Source organism: Marmota marmota, unplaced genomic scaffold (assembly GCF_001458135.2).
Source record: "Marmota marmota marmota unplaced genomic scaffold, marMar, whole genome shotgun sequence".
NCBI classification, from domain to species: domain Eukaryota; kingdom Metazoa; phylum Chordata; class Mammalia; order Rodentia; family Sciuridae; genus Marmota; species Marmota marmota.
In genome coordinates this window covers 8,920,288-8,941,619 of record NW_026000051.1, presented here as the reverse complement: position 1 = coordinate 8,941,619, position 21,332 = coordinate 8,920,288, and the positions used below count along the sequence as shown (strand labels likewise).

General features: G+C 38.4%; 1 protein-coding gene across 2 annotated transcripts in view; it reads right to left on the bottom strand.

The window, feature by feature from the left end:
- Positions 1 to 11,463: 11,463 nt before the first annotated feature.
- The window catches only part of Rbm18 (RNA binding motif protein 18), a 21,184-nt gene continuing 11,315 nt past the window's right edge, over positions 11,464 to 21,332 (bottom strand). For both annotated transcript variants that reach the window (XM_015497633.2, XM_015497634.2), the window contains exons 4-6: positions 18,561 to 18,647; positions 16,783 to 16,868; positions 11,464 to 13,449 (exon numbers count right to left, since the gene is read on the bottom strand). In XM_015497633.2, the coding sequence (XP_015353119.1) occupies positions 13,290 to 13,449; positions 16,783 to 16,868; positions 18,561 to 18,647 (333 nt within the window). In that variant the 3' untranslated portion in view covers positions 11,464 to 13,289. The remainder of the gene's footprint in view (positions 13,450 to 16,782; positions 16,869 to 18,560; positions 18,648 to 21,332) is intronic.

Sequence of the window (21,332 nt, the reverse complement as noted above, 5' to 3'; positions counted from 1 at the left end):
TCCTCCTCCTTCCATCCTCTCCTTCTCCTCCTCCTTCTCCTCCTCCTCCTCCCCGTCCTGGTAGTCCTCCTCCTCCTCTCCCTCCTCCTCGTCCTCCTCCCCCTCCAGCTGCGGCGGCGGCCGCCCTGCCGCTGGAGCCCGGCTCGGTTCAAGATGAGTCATGCGTGACCAATCCCCTCCCCGCCAAGGAAGAGCGAGACACACACAACGAGGCAGAGTCCCGGAGACATACGCACACAAACACAGAGTCACACAGAAACTCAGAGCTGCTGATACACTCAGAGACACGCTTACATACAAAGACAGTGGCGGGCACACACATCTACACAGCTCTCACTACTGCCCCTCCCTCAAAGGGCACCCACCGCCCTCAGGCACAGCCCCATTCATGACCAGAGGGTCAAGCCGTCTGCAGAGATGGACTCTATAAGAAGCCACACGTTATACTCTGCTGATGCACTGCTGTGCCTGGTACATTTGTGTACATACAGATGCAAATTATTACCTGCTTGCATCATTTAATGGGGCAATAGGCATCCACCCATACTTCACATGCCTGCACAGATACCTCTACTTCATAACAACCAGGGAGCACACCGGCTCATAAGCACTGACTGGGACTGGGAAGGGACTTTAGTGGCAAGGGAGAGTAGTTCCCTTGAATTCTTTTGGGAGGGATTGCTTGGAATATCCCTCTTCCCTTTAGGATTTACTTAGTTACACAGTCCAGTGCCCATCTCACCATCTCTAGGGTTCTACTGATAATGAGAAAAGTAGGGAAGGCAGAGAAGCATGTAGCTAAGAGACAGCCCCCAATTGCACAGACAAAACTCTCAAACTCAAAGACAGCCTTACCCATACTAACATCCTACAGCATTCAGATACACATGGACACTTACAGCCTCAGCCCCTTCACCACACACCAACTAAGCTTACAGACACATACACAAACATATGTCCTCTTGTAAAAACAAACACACACTCAGGCTTAGATCCAGCACTATGGTCATGACAGCCCACTAGCACCGTATCACACACATACTGTCACCTCAGTAATTGCCCTTATTTATAGATGTAAACACCTCACATACACAATTGTCATTACATTTGTATACCCATCCATTCTCAAAAGAGCAGCCGTTCACAGAGCTCCAATTCCTGTATCATCTCAGACATCCCCAAATACACACACATCCTCACAGATGGTGAGATAACCATTTATAGGCAGAAATGGCACACACACCTCTCCAGACATGGGGTTCCCAGTAGGCAGAGTCAGTCTGCACAGGCAGAGGCACTTCCTGACAGATGCAGGCAGACAAGGATGTCTACACCAACACGACACTAAAGACCCATGCCTATGTCCCCTAAAGACAAAATATCTGTTCCTATGCACAGAAACCACTTCAGCCCCTGCATTCCAGTTATTTATTGCTCTCAGACACAGATTTTCAGAGAGCAAAGTGTTTCTCTCTGAACCATTATCTTTTATGAGAACAGATTACAACATGGAAATAGGTGAAGTGTGTGCATATGTACACAGTGTACATGTGTACACATGTACCCTCCAACATGATTACGGATGAGCAATCCCCTCCTCCTCAAATAACTCTTTTACACACAATAATCTTAGCTACCATTCCTGGGCACTTTCATCTGTGCCAGGCATTCCAATACTTAGCATTTTACAATTGCGATCTTGTTTTCTTTTCCCAATAACCGTGTGAGGCACCTAGTCTTATGGTGCCCATTTTACTGATGAAGAAACTGAGGTTCAGAGAGGTGTTATTTGCAAACTGGAGCCACAGTGGTTGATAACTATCAGAGCCAAGAAATCAAAACCAGACTTGTCTGATATCAGAGCTCATACTCTTGATTTCTAGGCTGCACACAGGACCATGTCCACTCAGCATGTGTAAACATGCACACAAACACACATGCACACATTAGCTTTCCATATTCTCTCAACGAGCATGGACATGACTCCAGGCTTATCATTCATGAGCTAAGCCTCTTTTCTCATCTGCAAAATGGGTATAATAATAGGACCTCCTGCATCTCCTCCCCATTCACTCTGGGCAGCCAGGGGAATTGGGAAGACAATGAACATTATACAATGCTGTACCCATGTGAGTGCAGAAGAGCTCAGGAAAGAAGAAGGCAGCTACAAAGGTTGTACTGGATTTGCAGAACTTCATAGGGACAAAAAAGGCTTAAGATGAAACTAAAGGGCAGGTGAAATTTGGATAGGTTCAGGGGATAGAAGAAAATATTCCAGGTAGAGAGATGAGTGCAAAGGTTGAGGCTGAATGAACAAGCTGTTGCCCTCCTATGAAGAGGAAGGGAAGCATGTATTCCCTGAGTGATAATAATTCTTAATAATAATAATAATAATACAAACATCATTTATTAAGCATTTCGATGCCAAACACTATTTTATATACATTATTCACTGTAATTCTCACAGCCAAACCTTTGAAGAGATTATAGTGATAGTTGAAGAAACATGCTCATAGAAGCTCCCATTTCAACTTCTGGTACTCAGACTCTAAACCCAAACTCTTACCTATTATGCAATTCTGCACCTGAATCCTGATTAAGTGCTTAGGAACTCAAAAGGGGAGTAAGAGGCACTAAACTCAGAGGTGCAGCACAAAGATTCTGAGAGCAGACTGGGAACGAGTCCTGTTACTTCCCTTTATTACTCTGGACAAGTTATTCAGTCACTTGTTCAGTTTGTTTTCTCACCTGTGGGAGTGGTGTTGAGAAAGACTCCAGCTCCTATCTAACTGTGAAAATCGAACAAATGATCCCTGTACGAGGTCTCAGGACTCTACCTGGACCACAGTAAATAACCCCCCAAAATTAGCCATCCTTACATCATAGATTGGCTGTATTTTCTAGTTGTCATTCTACTGAATGCCACCTCAAATTCTTATGGAGAAAGACATAAGTTCACCAAATAATAAAACATTCTCCTAAATAACTTACTTAATGAAGCTGCATATCCATTATTCCAGCCCAGGGCCTGCCTGACTTCAAAAAGCACAGAAGTGAAATCACTTTGAGAACAAGAAATCTCTCTTCCAACAACCACTACAAAGAAAGAATCCAGACAGGAGTAACCTTGGCAAAATTAGGATTAGCAACTTTAGTATGTTCCATCAGGATACTCAATTTCTTCCTGCAGGCGACTGGGGCAGGTCACCCTGCTTCTCTGAGCCTTGGTTTCCTTCCTTGCATTTTTGGGGATAACAATGCATCTCAGGGTTGAGGTGACAGCTAACCATACATTAAAACTAATATTTTGTTTCAAAAAGTATTGACTCCCTCCTGGAGCTGTATTTAGCATTCAACATATACAATGTCATTTAGTTCTCACTTCAATTCTTCTCTTGGTCACTTGACAGGATGTGGTCATCTTGTCCTTTGGGATGGATTTTACTATCCTCCCCCACCTGAGTTTCCATTAAGGTTGGGGTTTGAAAAAAAAGGCTTCATTAGTAACTGGATAATTCTGTAGGAGGCCCCCAGCAGTGGTTCCACCCGCCGGGGAGTAATTCTAGGAAGGTAATGTGAGCTGGGAGAGGCTGGAGACCTGGCTTCACATTTATTTACTCTGACAGCTAAATTGGTGAGCAAGGGGGAAATCAGATGAAAGCCATTTCAGAGTAAATACTAAATACAAAATTTAAACATTTGGGTTGTGACAAATGGGGAGGGAGCAAATGGGAAGAGACACAGGCTGCTTCTTTCTCCCTAGTCTAAGACCCTATTCTCACTTTGTCACCTTCCTGGGCATTTCCTGTGTGAGGAAAGAGCACAGAATGGGGTATGAATTGTGTGAGCCTAGGCCAGAAATGTACCTCTCCTGGCCACAGTGTCCTTCCTTGGTAGTAAAATTTGTGTCTCATTTGAATCAGATGATCTGGGAAGTGCTGGACCTGAGAAAGACCCAAGGTCAAAACCCAGCCCAGTCACTTCCTGGCTGGATGAACTTGGAAAAGTCACTTAACTTTATCTGAATCTCAGTTTCTTCAACTTTGGGGCCAATATCGACCTTGGAGGAGTAAATAAGATAATTAGGTGAAAGGGCTTTTCAGACCTTAAAGCATATTGCAAATGTATAGTTATGGTCACCTCAAGTCCCCTTCCAGTTTGAATGTCCACTGAGTAAATTCAGGTCAGCAGACATTTATGAAGTGCTTATTCCAGTTCCGTGTTAGAGGAAACTGTCCTAGTCTCTGCCCAATTAGGAGCCCACAGTTATTGAGAGAAAAGAGCTAGCCACCCAGTGTGGCATGACAGGGGCTACGAGGGTGCTATGGAAGCAAGGAGAAGTGGCATTTTACCTGGCTCACAGGTGAGGGTACCAGGAAAGGCATCCTAGAGGAGGTGACCTCTCAGAGAAGTCCTGGAGGATGAGTTAGGCAAGGCAGGAAGAAAGTGAGGGGGAGCTGGATGGGGGTGAAGAGTGGTCCCAGTTAGTGCTTGCTAGGGCAGTGCTGGGCTGGGGAGGGTCAGAGTGTCAAGGAGTTCGGGTTTATCTTGAGAGGTTGGCAGTCCACAGGAGGTGACATCCTCTCTCCATAAAAGCAGCAAGCACGGCGTTAAGGATCCTAGCAGCCTGAATTGATAGGACTCTGTTACACATTGTGGGCTCTAAGGCAAGTGACAAACTCTAGACGCCTTAGTTTCCTTGCCATAAAGTGGGCATTAACACAGAACTCACTTACAAGGGCTGGGAGGATTCCCAGAGGCCAAGGTACTCACCTTCAAGTTAAGAGCTTGACACTGGCCCAGTAATCAGTAGTTACTTAGTCACCCAGAGTCATTGTCCTCACTTAAGAAGGGGACATAATGGGGACACAGAAGTCACTAGCTAAGCAGGGAAAGTAGAGGGACTAGAAGTCCCCTCTTGAGGAAATTCTGCATTGACCACACTATTCAAAGTAAATCCCCCCTATTGACCTTTTTCTAGCAAAGGGTAGATAAGACTTAAAAATAACTCGACTGAGGTAAGCCTTGAATAGCATACTAAGGAATTTCAACTTCAAAATATCAACTGTGAAGGGTCATAAAAAGCCTTTAAGCATGAAAATGACATGAGGAAACTGGGATTTTGGAAAGATGACTTAGGCAGTTGGCTTGAGGACAGATTTGAAGATGGTGAATCCTGAAGGTACTGCAGCAATCTAAGGGAGATGCAATAAAGCAGTCATGGGGACTAGGAGGATGGAAAGAAGAAATGGAATTACGTCACTTTATTATGTTATATATAACCACATACAGTGTATGATTGTGATTATATATACTAAATATCACATTCAGTCTCCTATATAATTTTCTTCTATATTAATGTTATATACCATGCTATGTAGAATCATATACTGTATTTGCAAATATTTATATATTTTATGTAGATGTTGATCCCATAGAATCATATATACTTATATACATTAACATCTTTTTAATATATATGATTGTATATGACATCATCCTAACTTGAATATGTAAATTTGATTATTTAAGAGCCTAGGTGTGGGGGAGTGGGGGAGTAGAAAAAGTCACATATAACCCCATTTTTTTTTTGGTACTAGGAATTGAACATAGTCACAGCACTTTTTAAATTTTTAAAATTTGAGGCAGAGTCTCATTAAGTTTCTGAAGCTGGCTACAAACTTGCGATCCTCCTGGCATTAGATTCAGCCTCTGGACTTGCTGGGATTACAAGAGTGCTCACCACGCCTAGCTAGTATAACTTCCAACTAAAAAAAAATTTTTTTTTTCTTCACTCAAAGAAGACATAAAACTCAGGAGCAATTGGGAAACGTGGGGTCGGGGATTAATGGGCTCAGTTTTGATTCATTGTACCAGAAAGTGTTCAGGTGGGGTGCCCAGGAGTGAATTGGGTGTATGGGTCTGTAGCTCAGAAGAGAGGCTGGAACTGGGAGAGGGAATTCAGAGGTGTGAGCATAGGATGGCACTGAAGCCAAGGGGGTCGATGAGCTTCCACAGCACCAGGATTTACCTGGGTCTAGGAGAAGTTGACTTGTCTGCTTTCTGAGAAGTAATTTGCCCCTGAGGCTTGTCTTATTTTTAATGAGAATCATTTTTTAATGATAAAGCACATTATATACAGTGACAAGTGATGAAACAGAACTAGGTATCTAAGGATCAACAAGGTAGTTAACTGCCTTGGGTTAACCCTTGAGGATGGGCAGGAAGATATCTGTAAGACAAATGGGGGGACGGGGTGGGCAAAACAGACTTCTAGGTAGAAGAAACATCTTGACAAGAACAGGGGCGTCTGGAGATTCTCTGTGTTCGGAATGTCTGAGCAGTTTACTCTGCTTAAGGGAATGCATAATGGGGCAAGTTGCTGAAGGCCTCTCAGATTTGGCTTATCCTCTGGGTACAGGTATTTGAAAGTGTTTTAACTCCTCTTATGATTAAATCTCAAGCTTTTCCACTTCGGGCTTTTGTTCTTGCTCCAGTGCTCTTCTTAACCCCTTAGCCCGGCTTATGTTTTGACATCCTTCAGTGCCCAGCTCAGGTGATACTTATAGGAGATCATCTCTCCCTCACCTCCTGTCCAAGCTGAGTTAGGTGCCTAACCTCTGCTCTCCCACAGCTCCCGAGTCTTCCCTTTATCATGGCATGTGACACTGCACAGGCACCATGCCTTACTCTTTGTACCCTCCATGCCTGGCATGTGGCAGATGCCTCATGTGTCTGGGGAGGAAGCAAGTTTCCTTCTGATGAGATCACCCACCAAAAAGCTTCTCAAATGGGAGAGGACTGTTTTCAGGAGAGGAGGGCTGAATTTTTAATTATATTTCTAGCTTAGGAAGTTCTAAGAGCATGTCAAAATAATATGCCATTCTGTGTAACAATTACTTCTAGCCAAGCAAGATTGAATATCGAGAAAAGGTATAGAGCCGTGTCCTGGGATAGACTCTGACAGATCAGTTTTTTGTTTTTTTTTTTAAACCTGGGATTCAAATCTCTCTCCAGAGATGGTGAATACAGGCTGCCTGAGAATAAAACCAACCCAGAGGAAAACACAATCAAGACAGATGCCTGACCATATCATTTGAACACCTGGACTTTTCAGTTACATGAGCCAATAAGAGCTCTACCATAAGGTAGTTGAAGTAGGGTTTTTGTCACTACTCACTACTGGGGATAGAGATCTAACTGGGGCATATGTGAGGCCAAAGCTCCTAGGGCTTTCACTTTCTCACATGGACAAAGAGGGAATTTAAATTTTCTGCAGTATAGTAATCCTACTGGGGCTGGGACAGCCCATTTCCTGTCCCAAAGGATGTTTAAGGAGTCAGGGATATGAATACAGAACCAGTAATACTCAGTGCATGGCGTTCTGTAACCTCTATGCTGCTTTTTATTTTCTGTGTACCCCCAGAATTTTGACACCACAAAGGTTTTTCAGTAATGCAATGTCTAGAGCCACTCTCTGTTCTGTAAAAAAACAGTTAGTAAATATTTTAGACTTTATGGGCCACACAGTTTTTGTTCTAACTACTCAAATATGCTGTTAAAGTAGGAAAGCAGTCATAGACAATATGTAAATGCATGGATGTAAATGTGTTCTAATAAAATTCATTTATGGACACTGAAATTTGAATTTCACATCATTTTCTTGTGTCAAAAGATTGTGTTCTTTTTTTCCCCCTCAACCACTTAAAAAAGTAAAAACCATTTTTAGCTTGTGTGCTGTATGAAAAGAGGTGGCACAGGCCAGTTAAGACAAAGCAATGTACACCAGGATGCATGTTTGTAGGTCTGGGTTCTACCTAAAGCTGTCCCATTATATTAGTCCATTTTGTATTACTAAATGGAATGCCTGTGGCAAGCTATTTTGTAAAGAAAAGAGGTTTATTTTGGCTCATGGTTCTGGAGGTCCATCCAAGGTTGAGGGGGTCACATCTAGTGATGGCCTTCTTGCTGGCTGAGGTTTTTTAAAATTTTATTTATTCTAATTTGTTATATATATGACAGCAGAATGCAATTCAAATCATATTACAGAAATACAGCATAATTTTTCATGTCTCTGGTTGTACACAAAGAGTCACACCATTTGTATTTTCGTTCATATATGTAGGGTAACGTCTGTCTCATTCCATCATCTTTTTGGTGGCTGTTTTGAGAAGATAGTATCACATGGCAAGATGGGGAGTAGGTGTGTGTGTGTGCTCTGGTCTCTCTTCCTCTCATAGTTACCAGTTTGTAATCATGAGTACATCTCTCTGACTACCCTATGCAATCCTCATCACCTCCCAAGGGCCCCACTGTTAAACGTTATGGTGTTGGCTTAGAATAAACTTCCATTCTTGTAATACTTCATAATCATAATGGGGATTAAAGTTCAACACATGAACCCTTTAGGGATACACTCAAACCATAGCACCCATTAACTATGTGGTCTTGGTCAAATCACTTTGTTTCTGGGTTTCTATTTTTTCCATATGGACACTGAAGAGGTGACATGGGATGGTTTCACAAGAACCTTCAACTCTCAAATACCAAGATTCTGATATTTTATTCAATATATATTTACTGAGCACGTATTACATGCCAGGCCCTATTTTAAATTCTGGTGATACAGCAGAAGTAAGAGTTTCTGCTTACATTCAACTAGTGAAGAGACAAAATTGATTTATATATCATGTTGGGTAGTGATAAGTTCATTAGAAAATGAAAAACCAAGGAGTGATGAAAAGTGACGGGACTGTACTTTTAGGAGGGAGGCCAAACACAACCACTTAATCACTGACATTTGAGCAGACATAAGTCAAATGAAGGAGTGGGCTCTGTTCTGTGGCCCTGTGGCAAGAGTATTCCAGGCAATCAGAGAACTGCTGATGTCAAGGAACTGAGGTAGGTGCTCCCTTGTGCTATGGAACAGCACGGAGGCCAGTATGGCAGCAGCACAGTGAGCAAGGGGAGAAATGGAGGCAGCAGGGTCAGACAAGTAGTCAAGAACAAGTCATTGCTTTCTTAAGTGGACCCCTAAGTTCAGGAAATAATGCCAAGAGTTAGTAAATGGGACAACATCAAATTAAAAAACTGCACAGCAAAGGAAACAATTAGAAATGTGAAGAGAGAACCCACAGAATGGGAGAAAATCTTTGCTAGCTACTCTTTTGACAGAGGATTAATATCAAGAATATATAGAGCTCAAAAAACTTTACACCAAAAAAATCAAGTAACCCAATTAATAAATGGGCAAATGAATTAAGTAAACATTTCTCAAATATATGAAAAAATATTCAATATTGCTAGCAATTAGGGAAATGGCAAATCTCAGATATCATCTTATACCAATCAGAATGGTAGTCATTAAAAATACTACTACTAATAATAAATGCTGGAGAGGATGTGGAGAAGAAGGACACTGTTGGTGGGACTGCAAATTAGTACAATTGCTATGGAAATCAATGTGGAGGTTTTGACATTGAGGAAATCAATGTCAAAAGACTATGCATGGAACTACCATATGACCCAGCTATATCACTTCTGGGTATTTATCCTAAAGAATTAAAGTCATCTTACTAGTGATTCATGCATACCAATGTTTATAGCAGCACAATTCACAATAGACAAACTATGGAACCAGTGTAGGTATCCTTCAACAGATGAATGGATAAAGAAAATGTGGTGTATACACACAATAGAGTTTTATTCAGCCATAAAGAAAAATAAAATTATGTCATTTGCATGAAAATGGATGGACCTAGAGACCATCATATTAAGCAAAATAAGTCAAACTCGGTTTAAGGGTTATACTTTCTCTCATATGCCAAAGCCAGAGAGGAAAAAGGAAAATGGGTGGGGGTGGATCTTCTCAAAATCAAAGGGAGATCAAAAGAGGAAAGGGACCAAAAAATGGGAGGTGGCGAGTGATATTAGCCTAATTATATATTATTATGTATTATGTGCATGCACATATATGTAACAACAAATCCCGTCAATATGTACAACTATAATGACTTTTGTCATTTAAAAACTTATAGTTCTTTGGATTTTATTGTGGGTGTGATGGAAAGCCCAGGTTGGTTATGAACTGCCAGGCTGAATTAAATCTCCTGGCTCAGTCTCTTGAGTAGTTGGGACCACCGACATGTACCACCAAGCAATGGCTTGAGAAATTATTTCAAAATAATTTAAAAGGATTGCTCCAGTTACTGTGTGGAAAACTGGCTATAGGGGGCAACAGTTGAGGCAGGGAGATAATTAGGAAGATACTACAACAGTTCAGGAAAGAGATGACAGTGGCTTGAACAAAAATGGTACTGTGGGACTTGGTGAGATGTAGTTGGACTCAAGATGTATTTTGGATAATTGACAGGACTTACCCAAGGATTGGATAGAAGCAGGAGAGAAAGAGAAATCAAGGATAAATAAGATGGAATCAAATTGTATTTTAGAAACATAATGATTACACACAGGAAATGGTTTACATTTAACTTAACTTTTTGGTACTGAGGATTGAACCCAGGGGCACTTCACCACTGAACCACATCCTCAGCTCTTTTTATATTTATTTAGAGACCGGGTCTCACTGAGATGCTCAGGGTCTCACTAAGTTGCTGAGGCTGGCTTTGAAATTGCGATCCTCTTTCCTCAGCTTCTGATCTGTTGGGATTATAGGTGTGTGCCATTGTAACTGGGTAACATTTAACTTATAAGGCAAGAAGAAGAGATCTTGTTCTTTTATACAGTAGAAAAATCCACAGATATATTGTCTTATTTGAAAATTAACTGCACATCTTAATAGACAAGGGACAGGGTTGTGGAATATCTAGATTCATAAAACTGGGGCAAATGATTTAAAGCATATTTTGGAAAAAAAAAATCGCTCTTCATTTGATCCTTTCTCCCATTACTGAGATGCCAACCACAGAAAGTCACATTTTGCATTTGATAAAATAGGAGCTGAAATTAAGTAGTTCATAATTCTTAATATTTTCTTCAGTTCTTCACTCTTATATAAATAAAATGATAAGTGACATGATTTTAGCAAGAGTAAACCAAAGAATAATTTTACTTAAAGTACAGGTTACCTCTTAATAGTAGACCAAGTTAACACTTGTATTTTACAAGCCTTTCATGAGATTTCTTTCAGCATATTTATGATATACATATTTCTTTTGAAACTTCTATTTTGAGAGGGAGACTCACTAAGGTATGAACTGTAAGTTCAAATAGTCACATTTGCAATGAGAATAGCTAGTATCTTTTCTTATCGTTAACAATAGAGGAAGGTAGGCAAAAGGGTGAAGAAAACTGCCTCTCAGGTGAATTCTCCAACTGGAGCCCTCTGCAGAGAAGACACCTGGAAGCAGAACTCCACCTGGACCCTCTGAGTGGAAATAAGCCTACTAGAGAGCTGCAGTCTTCATTCCAATAAATGGACCAGAGAAGACACAACCACACAGAAACTGTCTAGCATTTATTCACACGCAAGGGTAAGAATCGGTACAAATAATAAACAGTGCTTTAAATACAAATAAATAGTTCTGGTTTCTAAAGAAAACAATTCTATATAATTCTAAGTTAAGTATTTTCTAAATTCCTATTAAAAATAGAAGGCTATTTGCATTAAGTTCTACTCCACCATAACCCTTTGAGGACGTAAGGATAAGTGGTGAATTCTATACTCCAAGAAGTCATCAGAAAGATGGGAGATAGTTTACCCACCTCCCTGAACTATAACCCTCAACTGGAAAGAGAATTACTTGCATCATAGATAACATAGCTAATAAATGCAGAAATTATTTGCTATCTAAAGATATCTAAAAACACTGACCTTGGGAAAAGTGATAAGAATTTCTCTGAATCAGTTCTGTGGATTATGAAACTTCACTGAACTGAATTTTGATTTCCAATGTCTTAAATTCATTTAAACTTAAGGAAGACTTAAATTCCCATAATGAAAGCTTCCTCTTGCTAGGAATGATGGTGGAAAACAGTCTGTAATCATCATGAATGGCACCTAGAGTAAGTAACAAAGTGATCGACCTAGTAATGAAGCAACAGTCCTGCCCAGTGAAATAGTCGGTCAAGTGTGGCACCAAAATGACCACAACTGTGAAGGAACAAATCTCAAATCTGTCAGTTTATATATCTATCTAAGTTGTTATATTTTGAATGTTCAAAATGGAAAAAATATCTAGGGTAAAGTATGTTCCATAAATGAAGGATCACTTTCAAGTCATGCAGTTTTTTAAAACTACATAAAACATGAGGTGTTTGAAATCTTGGTGCCAGAATGGTGCCTGCTCCACTGACTTTCTGCCCAAGATCATTTGACCTCTTCTACTCAGACCTCTACATGATTATCAGAAAATAACATATTTGATAATGACCAACATAGCAATGTTTAGATTTTCCAAAAAATTTTGCTTTCTATTCAGATTGATCATGATACAATTCCAAATAGAACAATCTCATGCTTTAAAAACAATCTCATGCAATAAGTGCAATTTTAAAAGTCCTGTGTTAATAACAACATTTGGTATTATAAGAGGCAAGATTATTTGGATTTAAAAAAATGATTACTATAGAATAAAAATTAGATTTCCAAACAAAAATTTCATTGTGGTATAAAATGCTAAATTTGACTCTATAGTCCATTGATGCAAACAATTTTAAGATCTACACCACATTTTCCTAATTGGGATTTTGAAACAATAAGCATAATTCTTAAGCAGATTACTACAATGTTTGCTCAAAGGACAAACTCCCTTTTGCCAAGAACTCTCTTTTTCAGTTTAGTTGGAGGAATTTCTGTTATAAATTCTTGAACAGCAGTTCTAAACATGATTTAAAATGTCTTACTTTCCTCCCTGTCTCTTAACTTTTTCTTTATGTTGTAAAGACATGTGCACAGAAAAATGTTCTTTTGACAGAGGTTAATAAATTTAGTTTCCTGATTAAATAATAACATTTTGTATGTTTGACTTTCTCTCTGGCATACTATATAATGTTTCTGTAGTTACGAATCCAAACAAACCAGCCAACTAGAGCATCCCAGTGTTCAAATCAAAATTTTGGACACAATCCTATTTATTCTGGATGATGCTCAATTCTACACATAGTTCAGGGAAGACACATCCATAAGAACATCCAAAATTTTATGTTACCAAACTCTAACATGTGATTGTGCTCTGTTGGATAGTACCATCCACATCTACAAAGTACCAAGGCAGAGGAGTCAGGTGTGGAGACCAATTTGCTTTTGCTGCCACAGTAATTCACAACCATCATCTTCGAGATTTCCAAGCTGTTCTAGAATAAGGAGTAGTCCTTTTTTTATCTGGTGGCTTAAAGTAGGAATAAACAGGTGCTGCTGGATACTCCGCATCAGGATTTTCTGCCATCATTTTCAGCTTTGCTTCAATGGCTTTAATCTTTGCAGTGACACTGAAAAACAGCAAAGGATCAGAATGGGCCTATGTTCTTTCAGAACGTACTTGTATATTTCATCTCCTTGTGCCTCTTTAGAAGCAAAGAGATATTTAATTACAAACACTTAAACATTTCATATAAAAGAGAGAAAGAGGTAAAAAAAAAAACCCCAAAAAACAAAACCCTGTCATTTTAAGGAAAAAATCAACTCTGAAGCATGATTAAATTTTTAATACAGACCTAGACATTCTTAACTTCACATGTTGTTATATTTAATTCTTTAATTCTTCACAGATGCTATTCTGCACCTTAGTGCTTAGCAGAGTAGGTGCTCAAGGAGGATTAAAACATGGCATCAGTTTATAGTCTTTATTTTGCAGAAGAAAGTGAGACAGAGGGAGGTTAATTTGACCAATGTTAAATAGTAAATGATTGAACTGAGATTTGAAAACAAAGTGATTTCATAGCCTATGCTATTAACTATCACACTGCATCACCTTTTGAATCACTGAATAATAATGGAAAAAAATATTCTGGAGATCCTATGAAGTCTCCCTTTATTAAAAGGGAGACTTATAACAGATAACAGATATGTTTTATTTACAATGAACCAGGCATAGTATCCAGCATTTTATTTATGTTGTTTCTAATCCGTATAATAAGCCTATAAGGTTTAGCCATTCATATTTTATGGGTGAATAAGCAATTGCACGAGCAGAAATATGTTCAAGTTTCACACAGTTTACAAACTGCACAGCTACAATTCAACCCCAGTTCATCACCAATGTCTTCGCTCTTTCCTCTCCATCAAAGTGGGAATCCAGCAACTTTGTATTACATAGAAAGGAGAGGCTGTGAAGTTGTGAGGAATCTGTTTCTGACTGAGGTCACTGCTAACTCCACACAATAAAGCACTCAGACAATGGGAATTTTTTGGCCCATGGATTCCTTTATCTTCCATTCTTGATGCCGGCAATGGTTTATTGTAGTGAGAGAAATTTGGAAGCAGTGTATATATGGTCTTCTAGGGATCCTCAATAGGTATACATCTGCTATACATATCCATAAATTTTCAGAGGCAAGAAATTTAAAACTAAGTTCTCATAAAGAAACAATTAAATGTTTAAACAGATGTTTATCCTGACTTGAATATTACACAATATACACGTGTTGAACATCACATAGCACCTTATAAATGTGCAATTTTATGTGTCAATTAGAAAATTTAAAAGAAACCCTCAAGTTACAATAAAAAGAGTATTGAGGTATTACCAGGATGCATTTTGGCTCCACATCTATTAAAGTGACAGCCCTTCGTTCTGTTTAAAAAAACAACCTTCTCTATTTAGGGTTAGATGTTAGTAGAAAAATGTAAGTTGAGATTCTTTGGATTAAAACACAGATGGAAAACACTAGGCTATCTGGTAAATAAGTAGCGAATACTGGTCATAAGAAGCTAAACACATGATCACTGCAATATGGAGATATTAAAAAATGAGTCTAGTCACTCATGCAGTAAGATTTATGATAACCTCCATGGAGATTGACCTGTGATTGAGGAGGTTCAGATCTTATGGGGAGAAGAGTATAGTGGATATAAACTCCCAGTGAATCTAGAAAAATCCATAAATGTTTTGTAAAACTTTTATTTTTTAAAATTTCCAGAAGCACAGAACAATAAAGGCAATATAAAATAAAGAAAAATCATGACATTAAACTTATATAAATAAGTATAAAATTAATTTCAATTTACCAGTTTATCATTCCTGAAAATATTCCAGGATCAATCCCCCTTCAGTTTGGTTTGGTGGAGATGATATATGAGAAAGGCATTTTCCCCTCCTGTTTGGTCTTTCATCCAAATAGACATCACTTTCCTAACTTTATGACTACTGACTTCTGATCCTTATGTATCACTTATGTTCCTTCACATATCTTCTTCCCCTGCCCTGGAAAAATCTTTAGATCTATATTCCTACATTTACTGTCTGGAGCGACCCTGAAGTTATTACTTCAGGACTAAAGGACTGATTATATATATATATATTTTTTTTTTGGACTGGGGATTAAATTCAGGAGCGCTTTACCACTGAGCTACATCCCTAGCCCTTTTTATTTAATTTTGAGACAGGGTCTGACTAAATTGCTGAGGCTCATCTTGAAATTCTGATCCTCCTACTTCAGCCTCCCAACTCGCTGGAATTACAAGCATGTGCCATCACATCCAATATAAAGATTAAATTCTCAAGTCTGTTAGACCTTGCTTTGAATTCTAACTCTGCTATTTGCTACTTACATAATGGCCAAGATATTTCACTTCTCTGAACTTCAATTTTTTCATATATAAAGTGATTTTTATTATACTTAAATGACATACTGCATATAAAGTGTTCAGCACAGTGCTTGCTTCATAGTAAGGTTGTTAAATCCTGGGCATTGTTATTATTACTAAAAATTTCTCATAGGCTACAATGTGGGAAAAAAAAAAAGAAAAAAAAAAAAAAAAAAAAAAAAAAAAAGAGGGGGAGAAAGAAAACAAAAAGCCCAACTTCTACTTCTGTTCTACTACCCATTTACCTTCCCCTTTCTCTACCCAACCCTTAGTGTCCCTGTTTTGAATTAGCTCCAAAGAAATAACTGACAATTCATAGAAACTAGAACCAAAACTATTATAGTTGATGAATGGTACATAGAATTAAATATCTGAAAACGAAAATTTATATAAAGGAACTCAGGGATAGTGAGGAAATCAGTGTATAATGGCAAATGCCAAAGGGACCCAAGGTTTTACTAAAATGCTTGTTTTTAAGGTGAGAGCTGTGTCTGATATATCTTTGCATCTCCAGTGTTAAGCACAAGGCTTGGTGTGTAGCAATTTTTTTTTTTTTTTTTTTTGGTACTGGGGATTGAACCCAGGGGCACTTAACTACTGAGCCACATTCCTGGCCTCTTTCTATTTTGAGACAAGGGCTTCCTAAGTTGCTTAGGGTTTTGCTAAATTGCTAAGGCTGGCTCTTGCCTCAGCTACCAAAACTGCTGGGATTAAAAGTGTGTGCCACTGTATCGAGCTGATGTGTAGTAACTAAACCTGCCCTTTTAAAGTGAGTGCATTCTATAAATGGGGAGTACAGGATTACGGGGTGTACATGATCTTGGGGGAGATGTAAGGAGAGGAAAATTTATACATTCTAGAGGTTAACTGAACCCATTTCTCAACACATCAAGTTAGCAGATTCTATTCTAAATTAAGAGTCTAAAGATCCACTATGTTCTGTGTAAGTGAAGGTGTGCAACAAAGAGAGCTCAGGCTCTTGAACAACTGTGTCCTTCTATGGTACACTGTCTTACCTTAGATTAGACTGAGTAGGCTCAGTGCTTGAGGAAGGTTCAAGACTGATTGGAAGAATCTTGTCATTTTTGTTATGATCGTATCTCTGAAAGAAAAGAGGTATTACTTTATGTGAGCAGAAACCAGTCCTTTATTTCAGTGCATGGGTTAAAAAATGCTAATCCCACCCAGTTTTTCATCAACATTTTCCAGATAATTTTAGGACTGCTTTACCTAGAATTAATGCAAAACTGTATACAAGTTGGTCTGAAAGCTGCAAGTTTAGAAAACAGTTGAGAAGCTTCCATCTAGCCATTAGTCCTCCTTATTTGGTAGGAAAAGAATTTCAATGTTTGAATTCACAGATGGTGCAAATAAGCAGCAGGGTTGCCCTCTTACATTTTTATTTTAACTGTCACATATCGCCTCTTACAATATTTGCTTTATCCAAAGCACTTTAAAATCCTGCTAGCTTTTGCAAAGTACCAAGCATAATATTTAACTCAACAGGACTGAGTGGAAGAAAAAAATATTAACAGCTTTCAGTTGCTGATACAGAAAACATTGTATAGTAAAGGAGTTTAATTTGATGCCAGATAATTACATATTTCTTGTAAGAAGTAAATAAAATATTAAGAGAGCAATCAGGAGCCTCTGGTCAAAGATTTACAGGAAGAGAACCACGAGGTACAGATTTTCAAATGAAAGACAGGAATGAAGGATGATTTCTCTTGCATGCCTTTTCAATGAGATGCAGAGCAAGAAAACGACAGCCAGTTTGGCAAAAGAGACTTGATTTTCTTTTGAATAAAAAAGGATTTGGTAATTCTTCTTGTTTCTATTTTTAAGGCAAAGTGTCCTAGAAATTCAGAAGGCTCTGTGATTACCTGAAATGCTCATAAGGATCCAGTGTCTAAGCTTTTGTTTTTCAGTTTGGACTTAGTGCTTGAAAGTCTGTTTAGTTTCTATGATTCTTAACGGGGAAGCTTGTTGGGTAGGGTTGAAAACTATGCTCATATAGCTAACAGCCAAAGCCCCAACTCTGACTGTCAGAAATTTTTTTTTGCAGGCAGGTCTGTCAAGACACACTGCAGAAGGAAAACTGATTCTTGGGACTGCTCCAGTCCACACACTTCACCAGCTCTGTGCCAGCTGGAACAGAATACCATTCATCTTCTTTTTCTTTTATTTTAATGGCTACAGCTTTCCTAGTGCCTTCTCCCAAGAGACCAACTGCAGGATGAACAGGGCAGTTTGCCACTTCTCAGGTTTGGAGACAATATAGGCACTGCAAAGTCCCACAAACTCGCACTCTAATAATTCTCAAGATCTCTGGAGTAAGGAGATGCCAGTGCTATAAGCACTCAAGAGAAACTACCCATTTCTCAAGCTTTTAGAATAAACAAATTCAAACTCTCCATAGAGACAAGAAGCTGGGAAGAGTCTAATAATGCCTAAAGCAACTAATTTTAAAAATAAATACATTTTTTCCCTCTGAAGAACAACCCCCACTGAAAAAATGATAGAGGCCTGAGTATACACATCAGCCACATGGAAAAATCAATCAAAAACAGGATCTGTGGGCATGTGGAGAGAAACAACGAAGGAACTTAATCCCTACGAGATGCTTCTCAAAAGAAAAATCTGGCAACCCACATGGTAAATACAAGTAGGAGACCAAAGTATGGCTGTTCCAGATGTGAAGAGGCTGGGATGCAAATGGAGACATGGGCAACTGTCTTTCAGAGACTCCCTGAGGATGAGGCAAGAAACTGTTTTTCTAGCCACTTAGCCATACCTTTACTTGAGCATGTGCCCATCGTACCACCAGCTTCTTAGACAGTGCCAGCTTGCCATTGAGACACTGGATGGCTTGTTCTGCTTCCTGTCCAGAAAAGAGATGAAAGTTGGTCATAAATTCAAAAGCTTATTTATCACTTTGTATTCTTACAGGGCCTTATTAGCTTTGATGGCTGAGTTTCTAACCAAATTACTTTTGGTAAATGCTTGGCAAAGGGTTTATAATTTTAAAAGGCAGAGTTAAAAAAAAGGTATAAGTCTTTAAAAGTAAGACAAAATTCAAATTCTGGCTGTTATTTGTTGGCAGTATAATGCCTGGCAGGTCACTTAGTGTCTCTAGCTTTGTCACCTATAAAATATGGTATACTATTACATGCTCCTCAGTGGTGGCTGTAAGGATTCAGAGTGCATGGAAAGTGTGGAACATATGGTAAGCAATTAACATATGTTAGCAAACAGCATGGTTCTTATTCAGTGATACCTTTCTATACACCTCCAGAAATTTTAATCCCTACATGGACAATAGAACTATATCCTAGACCAGGACTTACTCCCTGGATCCAAAGTGAAAAACAGCAATGGCTTCAAAGGATATGGGAGTGAAGGAAACTAGGCCGGAAAAAGCAGGATTGAGTCAAAGAGATTGAACAAGGTATCTGTGTGAGTCAATCTATGCACCTGGTTTTAAGAGCCACAAGTTCCCTGACCCTTTCCCCATCAGATATTGGAGCAACAAGGTTGAGAGGAATTCCTGAAGCTGGATAACAGTCACTCTAGGTCACTCCCAGGAAACCTGGCTATACTTTCTCATCCTGACACATCTGTTTTGCCCTATTTCTGTCCATGAGGCACTGAGCCAAATGTAACCCAAATTTAGTGGAGGCAAAGAAGTCCTTAAGGAACAGAAGATGAATAGAAAGTCCTAGAGGGCAGGGAGAGTCTAAAACTGAGCATAAGACAAATAAGCACTCTAGTATGGTTTAACAGTAAAACCAGTGCTTATTTGTCTTATGTTCTGTCCCTCCAAAGCTCATCAGCATGGCATTCAACAAATATTCTTTTTGGTACCCATTGTGTGTCAGGCATTGGATATTAATTGACCATCCTGGTTTCTCTACAAAATAATAAGTCAGACTGCTAAATAAGAGACACATTATCCTTTTTAGATTTCATTTGATAAATTAGAACTTATATGGTATTCTATTAGTTCTGAGGTATCAGCAATAGTAAGATGTCAGCAAGGGATAAGTGTTTTTAAAAACAAATAATCTAAAACATTATTTCAAAGTTCAAGTATTCGATGACACTAAATGTCAACTGTGTTTTCATTTATTCTTTCTGTAACATAACATCCCATTATAATGTACATTTTTCAACAAAAATTGAAGCCAAAAGAAGTTGAGACATATGCTCAAAGTCAGTAAATAAAAGAGTTGAAAATACAGGTATGTTTTGTGACTTTTAATCCAATGTTTTTAAACCAGCATTTGTTCCCAACATGACTTCTGATTTTAGGAGTCTGTAAGAATCCTCATCACACTATTATCAGTAAGGAAAAATAAAGTATTTAAGAATACTAACTATATGGGTATTCTTTCACTTCTCTCAAAAAACTTGAATAATTAGAATAACATATCACTTATTACTATTTACAAAATTAGAGAAAATAAAAAATACCCAGGACCGACAGGAACAAATAACACCCTCAAACAGTCTCAGAACATATTGATACAACATTTCTAGAAGGCATTTTGATAACTGTATAAAACAATAAAAAAACCCTATATGCATGACCTTTGAGGTGCCAATCCATTTCCAGAAATGTGAAAAACATATTTATACATATAATTACATACATATAATATATAATTACATATACACATACAGTTAGAGAAGATATTCATTATTGTGATGTTACACAAGTCAAACATTGGAGATAACTTAAGCAGCTTAAGACATCGAATACTTGAACTTTGAAATAATGTTTCAGATTATTTGTTTTTAAAAATTTTAAGAATTTGGGATCAGTCATATGTTATATAATGAAATATACAGTCATGAAAATGTCATTAGCTGGGCTGAGGTTGTGGCTCAGCAGTAGAGTGCTCACCTTGCACATGCGAGACTCTGGGTTCGATCCTTGGCACCACATAAAAATATATGAATAAAATAAAGATATTGTGTCCAACTACAACTAAAAAATAAATATTAAAAAAAGTCATTAACTTTTATTTGCACTGTAAGTCACACGATGACAAAAAGTTTTAATATATTTTGAGGGGCTAACATAATAATATGATCTTATTTGTTTATCTGTATATATGTGTACGTGTGTGAATGTGAAGAAAGAATAAAACTGGAAAGATACATCACTAAATATTAAATGATTTCTGTGTATTGGGCTTAGGGCTTGAAAAATTTTTTGGTTTCTTATATTCATCCAAAATAAGCATGTATTAATTTGTTTTTTTGGTACCGGGATTGAACCCAGGGGCACTTAACTACTGAGCCACATCCTTAGCCTTTTTTATATTTTATTTTAGAGATAGGGTCTTGCTAAGTTGCCGAGGCTGGCTTTGAACTATGATGCTCCTGCCTCAGCCTCTCCAGCTAGTGGGATTACAGGCACGTGCCATTACACCTGTCCGTAAGTTATTCTTAATAAAACAGTAACTAGGCAATGTTGCTAACATATAACAAAGTTATAGAGAATACCAGGTAGCATATATATATATATATATATATATATATATATATATATATATATATA